The 10,332-nt window shown below is 38.1% G+C and overlaps 2 protein-coding genes and 1 long non-coding RNA gene across 5 annotated transcripts; all 3 read left to right on the top strand.

Moving 5' to 3' along the window:
* Positions 1–1,243: 1,243 nt before the first annotated feature.
* Positions 1,244–3,899, top strand: LOC113305462. Its single transcript, XR_003338503.1, has 4 exons — positions 1,244–2,112; positions 2,199–2,522; positions 2,760–2,868; positions 3,360–3,899. It is a non-coding gene; the product is annotated as an uncharacterized LOC113305462 (long non-coding RNA).
* Positions 3,900–4,480: 581 nt separating this feature from the next.
* LOC113305438 lies at positions 4,481–7,178 on the top strand. 3 transcript variants are annotated; one of them, XM_026554476.1, is made up of 2 exons: positions 4,481–5,086; positions 5,453–7,178. In XM_026554476.1, the coding sequence occupies exon 2, from the start codon at positions 5,508–5,510 to the stop codon at positions 7,158–7,160; it is 1,653 nt and encodes a 550-aa protein (XP_026410261.1). In that variant the 5' UTR covers positions 4,481–5,086; positions 5,453–5,507; the 3' UTR covers positions 7,161–7,178. The 3 variants fall into 3 exon arrangements, with proteins under 3 accessions (XP_026410261.1, XP_026410257.1, XP_026410267.1); XM_026554472.1 differs by having other exon boundaries at positions 5,448–7,178; XM_026554482.1 differs by having other exon boundaries at positions 4,481–6,771; positions 6,921–7,081.
* Positions 7,179–7,415: 237 nt separating this feature from the next.
* Positions 7,416–8,092, top strand: LOC113305455. Its single transcript, XM_026554493.1, has 2 exons — positions 7,416–7,848; positions 7,970–8,092. The coding sequence occupies exons 1-2, from the start codon at positions 7,449–7,451 to the stop codon at positions 8,008–8,010; spliced, it is 441 nt and encodes a 146-aa protein (XP_026410278.1). The 5' UTR covers positions 7,416–7,448; the 3' UTR covers positions 8,011–8,092.
* The last annotated feature ends 2,240 nt before the right edge of the window (positions 8,093–10,332 follow it).

The raw sequence follows: 10,332 nt of genomic DNA, 5'->3' as shown, positions 1-10,332 counted from the left end.
CCAATGAATTTATGAAAATGAGAATAATATTTTTAAAATATAAAACTACTCATAAAAATCTAAGGTGACCAAATTTGTGGTACAAAAATCCCACTCAAATGTTGAGATCCATTAAAACTCCATCGTAAACAAAATTGATATAAAAACCCCAGATTTTTAAAAATTGATACAAAAACCCCAAATCTAAATGTTGGTTTCATCAAATTTTATTTTTCAAATTTTATTTTGGTTTCATCATAAAATTTGATGGAACCAAAATAAAATTTGATGAAACCAACGTTTAAATTTAAGTTTTTTGTGTTAATTTTGTTTTGATGGGGTTTTTGTGTTACTTTTGTTTTGATGGGTTTTTTGTGGAAAGATGATGACACCTCTGGGGTTATAACTCGCGGACCGTTTAAAATAAGTAATAATATTTAGGTTTCAGAGTTCAACCGTTTGATCTTAGACATTGAATCCTAAGGTCTTAGTTGATTGGAGAAGACTATAAATTGGGAGCTATTTCATGAGGTAAAAGGGGGGAAATTTTAGGGAGAGATAGTCATTCTGGTACGAGAAATATTCCTAGAGATAGAGCTAGAAAAACTGTGAGAAAAATAATTCGTTTTACATAAGAAATAAGCTTGAAACGGTGATACTACCGTTGCTGGATTCGGTTTGCGGAAGCATCATCCGTTGGTTCTAATAAGTCCAAGTTACATTTTTATCATATGCGAAACAGGTATTTAGCATATCCCTTGATTTTGTTTCGGTACTTGGTGTGTAATGGTATTATCATCATCTATAATATAACGGTTCGCGAGTTATAACTCCAAAGGTGTCACTATCCATTCACAAAAAAACCCATTAAAACAAAAGTAACACGAAAACCCCATCAAAACAAAAGTAACAGAAAAACTCCAAAGAATTTGATGAAACCAATTTTGAAATTTGGGGTTTTTGTATCAAGTTTTAAAAATTTGGGGTTTTTGTATCAATTTTGTTTAAGATGGAATTTTAATGGATCCCAACATTTGAATGGGGTTTTTGTACCACGGTCACCTTGGGTTTTTATGACTAGTTTTGATAATATAAAGCAAAACGATTTGTTAGGTGTTAGTGACAGAAATTTTGGTTCAACAACGAAATGACGAGAATGACCTTCCGTGAATTTTTTTCTCTCTCAGAATAACGTGAATCCTAACAAACTAAGGGGCAAATAAATTTCTCTATTACTCTTACTCCTGAAACAAAATCAAACAGCACCAGTAATCGCCTCATCTCTCTCCATTCGTTTCTTCACCACCGAAATCAAAATCCATGTTCATCCTCATCAATTTCCCCAATTTCCCCACCTCAAACTTCGAATAATCTGTACTTAGTTTCGAATTTAGGGTTCAGAGTTTTGATTTGATTAAATCACTTCAGAAATTGTAACCCTAAATTGGAATTGGGTGAACAGATTATATCACATCAGAAGTATCTCCACAAATACTTCCAGATTGGTTTGGTTATTAAACTCATCTTCCTCACTTCCGGTAACGTTTGATTAACTGTTTGTATTTTTGTAAATGCCTAATCGATGGAACCACCACCACCAACAACATCGTTCTCCACTTTCTACACCCTAAATTAACTGTTTGTATTTTTCTATTATCATACTCTAAATTAGAAATTGGGTGTGGATTGAATTTGTTGAAACGATAGGATTGAGTTGATTGAATTGTTTGAAATGATAGGATTGAATTGGTTGAAATGATAGAATTGGATTGATTGAATTTGTTGGATTGAATTGATGGTAGGATTTCATTGATTTTAGCTTGGGAACATCTCCTGTTTGTGTAAATGTCCAAGTGAATACCATTGTTCAACTGCATAACATCTTCAATACCATTGTGGATGGATTCATCGAGTTCTCATCCACGTCGAAGTCCGAGAGTTGCTGATCTAGCTCGAGTTCGAGAGTTAACAGACACTGATACTGATAAAGAAAGGTGGCTGCGTCGTGCTCAATATAGGGCAAAACTAGATTCAATTACCGAAGGAGAAAGGAGTGAAATGAACGATGTCGTGCTGCTTATCGCGCAGGAATTAGTGCAGCAAATCGCCAACTAGATGACCATGAAACCAGTTGTAAGCTTACTGAATTCAATGACTTATCTTTAGTAAGTAAGGACATAAGAACATAAGCTTATAATATTGTTTTTTTACATGTGCAGCAGGTATACTAGATTCTAATTTAGCTGGAGAGAATAAAACAGAATCATTGATTCCCCGCCGAAGCCCAAGAATTGAGCTGCAACAAAGGGAGCTTCAGTTACAGAAGCGTCGTAATGTAATGAGAGAAAGAAGAAGTTCTACGGCTGAAAATGAAAAGCATCAGATCCTTGAAAAAGCCCGTTCTGCAATGTAAGAAAGAAGAAATTTGGTGACTGAAAATGAAAAACAGCTGATCCTTGAACAACGCCGTAGAGCTTATGAAACACGAAGAACAAGAGTAGGTGATGCAACTAATAATGAGCACATTGCAGGACTAAGTAGTGGTAAGTTTTGATATTTCTCTATAGATGTGTCAGATTTATATTACACATAGAAATTCCAACTTAGTTTACTGTTTCCTTTCACATTTAAGTCTAATTTGAGTTTAGTGTTTCCATGATATATAAGTAATTGCAATAATGGATTAGTTGAGACTTGAGACATTACTTAATTGACCATGGAAACCTTGACTCTAAGTAATGGTAACCGATTTTGAAATGGTTAATCGCTTCTATTTGCAGGTTCGTTTAAATCTCTATATGGGGGATGCAGTCTAATTCCATAGGAATCTTTATTCCCCGGTGATACTCAGGCAATTGTATGTCTGTATTCGTTATCTTTAGTGTACAAGTAAGTTCTCTTTTTCTTTTCTTTTTTTTCTTTTTCTTTTTTTTCTTCTAATGTTTACATTGTTCTCTCAAGTTAAATTGTTGCGACTTCACTTCCAATATTGGTATGTTCAAAAATATGGAACTGTCCCTCATGTTCATACTTAAAGAAAATTTGTGGCGTCAGTCATATATTGCTTCCTTGATTTGTGTGAGACTGGCACATAGGCTGCTTAAAAAAATTGTTATCTCATGCTTGATAACTTCTGTGTTGTGCACACTAGCAACACATCTCTCTTGACCTTTTGTTTTTCTCATGACTTCACGAGTAATTGAATCCGACCTATTAGGAATTTAAATCCCCAACGGGAATAGTTGACCTGGTAGCATATTTGTTAAAAGATCAATCCCTGACAAGTACCAGCGTGTTTATCCATTTTTGTTGCCAGTAATTTGAGGTCAGGATTACCCGTTTCGTTAAGCCTAATGTACTTGATTTTACTTTATATGCAGGTTTTGATGCAAGGGAAAGAAAAGGAGAAGTGTTTCAGCAACTCCAAAAACGAGGCAGATTATTTCATGTGTCCATGCCTTGGAAAGGTAGCAAGAATGTTCAGGAAGCCGCTGGTGGTCTTCTATTCCTCCGGAGATGGAACAATTTACAGTTTGCTACAAGTGCTGCTTTCTTAATGATAGTCTACGCCGGCTATTTTACTACTGCTGGGAAGATTGTTCAGTGGCCTTAGTACAAATGAGCTTCATTTTACTACTGCTGGGAAAATTGTTCAGTGGCCTTAGTACAAATGAGCTGCATAATTCCCCGGTTTGTTTCACTAAAGGTCATATTGCCCCTCCATCTTCTGCTAAGAGGATCTGCCAGTTTCGATAAAGGCCCGTCATCTTCTCAACTAATACTCTGTGAAATTGCATGTGCCGCTTAAGTTACTTCCATGTGCCCATAAATGTGTTCGTATAAAAATTATTGTAATTTTGGTTTAGTGTCCATGTAACATCTTTTGGAAAGATAATACAACTTCTTTTGGTTATTGTGTTCTAAAGTTTTAGTAACAATGAGAAGAAACAATTAGCTGCAGCCTGCAGCGTTTAGGTGCAGTGTAATGGAAAGTACTAGCGCCAGTACCCTTCCATCCCCGTGCCATTATGGCACGGGCAATCCACTAGTGATGGAATAATACGAAATGGTTTTGTCGTCTGTTTACTTATCAAAAGTGATATTTCTCTTTTATACATTTGCTATTAAATTTTCTTTCCATCGTGTGTTGGCTTTTGGCTCCATCACCTGCTAGTGCTTTATTAATTACTCTTGTGTCTATGAGATAAAAAAGTCATTCATACTAAAAGTGCAATCATATACGTGTCTAGGAAAGTGTCATCAGAATTGATTCTCTTTGGAATTTTTCATGCTTGTATGTTAACAATCGAATGAAGTGGTGATGTCAATATGACCATGATTATGGATGTTTTGTCTTCATCCTCATAGTATGTGTCAATTTCCGTTTGCAGTAGTCCCTAGCTAAGCCATCTATGCATACTCGTGTGATTGCTTGATATTTGTTTCGTTGGTGAGGATTGAGTTCTGTTTTCTTTTTTTGTGGTGTATTGCATGAATCCTAACCGTACCCTGTTAGTGACAAAAACATTACGTCCATGTATGTTTCATGCTGCTATGAGATGATGTGTTGTTCAATGGTTAATAATAACAATAATGTTATGTTGATCAGTAGTCAGTGATCGATAGTCAGTACTTGAGCTCTGTTCCATGATTTTCTTCATCTAGATTTTGCACGATTATAGTTGAAACTAAGGAGTTTCCTTGAAGTGAAGGAGCTTCTCAGAGAGGGGGATTTAGAGAGGGGGAGAGAGAGAGGGAGAGAGGAATTGAAGAATCGCGTTTCTTCTCAGAGAAGGGGATTTATTCTCAGAGAGAGAGGAATTGAAGTGCTCCTGAGACTGAAGAATCGTGTTTCAGTAGAAGTTTGAGATTGATTTTAGCGTGTTGTCTCAGTGTAGAAGAAGTCGTGTCCAAATTTTCAATTAGGGTTTCGTTGATTGGTGGAGGTGTTCGTCGATTGGAGTGGTAATTTGTGATATGAGAGGTGTTTTGTCAATTGATGAGGTTATTAGGGTTTTGGGCCTTTGTTTCACAGTTTCAAGTTGGGGTTTTTTTAGGTTCTTGTGTTGGAGGGGTTTTCCGATTGAAGGATCGTTTTGTGTTTTGAGTAAGTGGATTTCTCTGTTTCTTTTTAGGTTTTTGTTTGTCTGCTTTGTTTCTACAGCATTCTCTGAGAAGAATTTTCAAATTACAAGGTCTTCTGCTCATCTTTGTTGTTTTAATTAGTGGTTTGATATATGGTACTTTGAGGTTTCATTCTTTGAAATCTTAATTTCCCATCTTTCAAATTCTAATTATTGTCCCTGTTTGATAATTGTGTGTATTTGAAGCTGCATTAGTCAAGGGTATTGTGGTTTGTTTGCATGTGTGTAGTTTACACAACTAGTTCTTACTCCTCAGTGGTGCAAGAAATTGTTCAGGGGTTGTGCAACTGAGGATTTGTTCTTTAATTCTTCTCTTTTGCTCAGTGAAGTTTCTTTCAGTGTTGAGGAAAAGGGCAGTTGCAGCGGTTATTTGTACAGGGCGCTATGCCTTGCGCTCGTTCTCGATCATCCTCCACCTCGAAGGGCAAAATTCCAGTATCATCTTCTGTTTCGAGGTCAGTGTATTCTTCTCCTACCCCATCTCAATTCCCATCAACATCATCACAGGGAGATAAAGTTCCTTGCCCATTCAAAGGATATGATGGGTGTGGAGGTGGAGTCTGTGGAAGGGGTTATGCTAAGAGCGCAATCTACCGTCATATATCAGATCAACACTTCCCCACTGAGAAGGAAAAACAAATTTGTAGAGAACATATCCATAATAATCCTGACTGCTTTGCTGCTTGGGAAAATGTCTTATTTGCTATGCAAATGTGGTTGTGCATGAAATGTCTGCGCATCCATGCCTGGAGAAAAACTTGTACTTCGGAACTACATAAGGCTGATGTTATTGCAGGTCTGTTTAACGGCAATGGGGCTGACTTCCTGATCCATGGTGTTTCGAAACCACAGGCTGTTAGTTCATATGATAGTGCAGTAGAATCTGGCAATACTGGTGACAATGACGCAGTTGTAGGCTTGTCTTTGGACATGCTTAACACTGTTTTTCAGAGAAGAATTACTACCACTGCAAGTGTACCCCCTCCTTGTAGACTGCAGTTTTCGCGGGCCCTTAAATCATCCCTGGATTTGGTGATTGCACAACCAGATAACTTGCAGGCTTGGCTTCAGTTGCTGCTGTTACCTGCATGTACGCTCAATCGGTATGTACCTAGTTGCACCAGTGAGGAGAGGTCAGGAACTCGCAAGAAACTGCAGATTACAGCTATTAATCAGTCCTTGTGTACATGGAGAGAGCCTAATGGTTGTGCTGCCTTGGTTCACAAAATACTTGGTCTCTCCAAGCCATCAACAGCCGTCAGCAAACCTGCCAAGGAGAAAAAGAAGGTCAGTGCCAATTTTTCAGCTTGTAAGAAAAAGATTAGCCATGGACATTACACGGCTGCCATCCGTGTACTTTCCTCCGATGGCATGGCACCTGCCTCTCCTGAGACCTTGCAAGACTTGATACTTAAACACCCTCCGGCACCTCCTCCATCGCTCTCTGTACGTGACAATTCTACTCCTGCATTGACTGTTGATACAAGTGCCGTACTTTCTGCCATTAAGAGCTTTCCCAAGGGCACCTCATGTGGGAGGGATGGCCTTCGTTCACAGCATCTTCTTGATGCATTCAGTGGTGCCGCTGCCGCAATCTCAGATGAACTGTTGCAATCCATCACAGGCGTTGTTAACTTGTGGTTAAATGGTAGGTGCCCTTCCTCTCTTGGCGAATTTATCACAAGCACCCCCCTTACACCATTACTCAAACCTGGAGGTGGGATACGGCCAATAGCAGTGGGAACCATTTGGTGCCGTTTATGTTCTAAACTTGCTGCAACATCTGTCTGCAAACAGTTATCATCATACCTTGGGGATTTCCAGTTCGGTGTGGGAACTCCTTGTGGAGGCGAAGGCATTTTACATGCTGCCAACAAATTGCTGGAGTTAAAAGGGAATTGCGCAACTCAGACTATGATGTTAGTTGACTTCAGAATGCTTTCAATTTGGTCGACAGGTCAGCCATGCTTAAAGAAGTTAGTTTACATTGTCCTAACATCTCTAAATGGTCGAGTTTTGCTACTCGCACCCTGCTAGACTTTACTACAATGAGAATGTACTTTCTTCTGCCAAAGGGGTACAACAGGGAGACCCACTTGGTCCCCTGATTTTTGCCTGACATTACATCCTTTGGCTATCAAGATTGCAGCCAACTGTGCTTTGGATTTTCACGCGCGGTACCTCGATGATGGTACTATCGCAGGCGATACTTTGGAAGTAGCAAAGGCTCTAAAGATCATCCAACAGGAGGGCCCTGCAAGAGGTTTGTTTTTGAACATTAATAAAACTGAGATCTTCTAGCCTTTACCTGGCCCAAGGAGTTATATGGACGATGTTTTCCCTTCAAACATTGGTAGGCCTGCGTTTGGAGTGAAGTTACTGGCAGGGCCTGTTAGCCTGGATCAACAATATTGTAGTAATATGGTGGTTAGCAGGGTTGAGAAGACTGTACACCTGATGACCAAGGTACAACAGTTGCACGACACGCAGTGTGAATTGCTATTATTACGCAACTGTATAGGCGTCTCCAAACTCAATTTCACGCTGCGAACTACCAATCCTATGGCCATCCAATCTGCGACCTCTCTTTATGATCAACACTTACTCAATTACTTGCGTCAGCTGGTAGTGGGAGATGGCGCTGGTTTTGGTCCAGTGCAACAACGTTTGGCCACCTTACCTATCAAGTTCGGTGGTTTTGGGGTTTACACCATGACAGATACAGGCAAGTACTGTTACTTAGCCTCGTATGCACAAACTCAGCTCTTACAGCACAGCATTTTAAAGCTTGCTTCCTCTTCAGATCCGAGCCCTTTTTTGAGTATTCTTTGGTGACATTTACACAGGCCTGTGGTACTACAGTTTCCAACTTCGATATCAGAGATGATGCCCCCCATTGTATGAAGACCCTGACAGCAAAATACTTTGACTTCGTTAAGGAAACCCTACCCTCAAGCTTTAGCTTGAATGAATGAGAAGCTCTCTTATGGCAACACAACCGGGAGAAGCATGCCATGGACTTTCTTAAAGCTATTCCTATCGCCGGGTTAAATCAAGCGGTTGGGCCAAGACAATTTAGCGATGTGCTTCAATACCGCTTAGGCATACCCTTCTTTGAAGCTGGGAGCTCGTGTTATATCTGTGCACGACCTATGGACCAATACGGTGATCATGCAATACATTATGCGAGTGAAGTGGATATCAAGTTCAGGCATGATATGGTTAGGGATGGCTTTGCTGACATGTGCTACAAAGCTGAAGTGGCTGCAAGGAAAGAATTTTCTTTAAAGCCCGCGGATGTCCTTGTCTACAACTGGATAGATGGTAAAGATGTTTGCTTTGACGTCACAGGGATCTCTCCATTTACAAGTGCTAGAACTCGCTCCTTCACTCCAGGCAATGCCATTTAAGCCGCCGTGTCTCGTAAGGTGCATAAATATCAAGAAATATGTGCAAGACACGACTATGGCTTTCAGGTTTTAGCCTTCACTACCTTAGATGAATTAAGTGACGACATTGTCACTTTTCTTAAGCGTTTGAAGAACTGCCTTGTTAGATATGACGCCAATCATAAAATTGGTAGTTCTCTTTTTCATAGATTAGATATTATTATCCAAAAGGGAGTTGGCGCCCAGCTTGTGGCTAGGCTTCCAACACACCATGTGTAAGTGATTTCTTCAATCAATAATAATAATAATATTAACTAAAAAAATAAATATATATATATATATATATATATATAATAACTATTAGTCCAAAGGGAAGAGTACAATCCCGGAGCCATACGTTCGAATCACAACTCACACATATTTTGCACGTCTCCCGGCCAAATCTTTGTAAATTACTATTAGTTTTCTTTCTTAATAAAAGCCTTCGTGGCCCCTTTTCATAATAATAATAATGTCGGTTTGATCGATATCATTTTCCCTATTCCATTAGATTTTGAATAATAATAATAATTGATAATAATAATAATAATATTGGCTTGATTGATATTTTGGTCCACCGTTCCGTCTTAATAATATTTTTGCAATAATAATAATTTTGTAATAATAATATTTCAATAATAATAATAATAATAATAATGTTCTGGGATACTGATTGAAGTTTGTTTTCTTTGACTGGAGTGAGTAAGATAATTAGAGAATATTTTCTTTATTTTATTCTCATTTTTGTTATATACTTTTGTGAATTAAAATCGTAATATCCCAAATATAAAGTAGAGGCCAGTCTTCGGATTGGAGAGGCTAGGTGCCTCACACCTTCCTAGTCTATACTTTGATTCCTAGACTCATCTCTGTAATTGGACCAGTGTTTCTTTTGGGTTCCAACTACCTAAGCTGGGTGGCGATTTCCCCTAATAATATTTTCCTTGTGTGATTTCTATTTTAGATATTTAGAGATCTTAACGGATTTCGACGGTATCTACATCTTCCTTCTTCTCCTAAAAGTTTGGATTCTGATTTTAGTTAGACTTATCAAAAGTAAAGGATTATTCAAGTCTAATCGAATGCCTTGACAAGAAATATTAGTTAACTAACCTAGTATTTGTCTTGTCTAAAGTGAAAGGTCTAAGTTATTGTCTGAATAATTAGTTCCTGATGAGAAAAATAAAGTTAATTCTGATCTTTATTTTGGTCTTATCGAAACAAGCAATTGTACTTGTGCAACCGGTTTAACAAGGGAACTAAGTTTTCTTAGTCAATTTTTTAAACTATTATGGAAAATTGCTTCGGGCAATTGTTTCCTTGATAACATATTAAAACCAAATTACTTGTAGTTTCGGCTTTGATATTGGTTATCTAAAGTGGTATGTGAAACCTTCGTGCTTAACTCTTATAGGTTGTACAATTCTTTTAGATTGTAAGATCCTTTCGGTTTTTGGTATTTGCTCGTACCTTTGTCATTTTGTGACAAAAAGGGGGAGAAATATATGGATTAAACAAAGTGATTTGTAATCACTTAGGAAAGGACAATTGTTCTTAGACGTTATATCTAACGAAAGAGTAAAGCATTGACTAAGGGGGAGAAACATATCATTTTATGATGTGTGGATTGAAAATCTATCTATCTCACCTTTAGGGGGAGTGTTATCTTTGTTGTTTAAATGTCTTCAATTACATTTATGGATTGAATATATGCAGGGTATTGTGCCGTTGAAACTTGGAATCAAGTGTATGCATAATAAATATTTGTAATTTGTTTATCC

This window comes from Papaver somniferum, chromosome 1, assembly GCF_003573695.1.
Source record: "Papaver somniferum cultivar HN1 chromosome 1, ASM357369v1, whole genome shotgun sequence".
Lineage (NCBI taxonomy): Eukaryota > Viridiplantae > Streptophyta > Magnoliopsida > Ranunculales > Papaveraceae > Papaver > Papaver somniferum.
The sequence above is the reverse complement of the archived record's forward strand: the minus strand, read 5'-3'. Positions and strand labels throughout refer to the sequence as shown.

Bases quoted from the DNA above. Each gene is read 5' to 3' on its own strand.
- LOC113305438 (XM_026554476.1), top strand. From the start codon at position 5,508: ATGCCTTGCGCTCGTTCTCGATCATCCTCCACCTCGAAGGGCAAAATT.
- LOC113305455 (XM_026554493.1), top strand. From the start codon at position 7,449: ATGGACGATGTTTTCCCTTCAAACATTGGTAGGCCTGCGTTTGGAGTG. The intron at 7,849-7,969 runs GCAAGTACTGTT...ACATTTACACAG, and splicing joins TTACACCATGACAGATACAG to GCCTGTGGTACTACAGTTTC.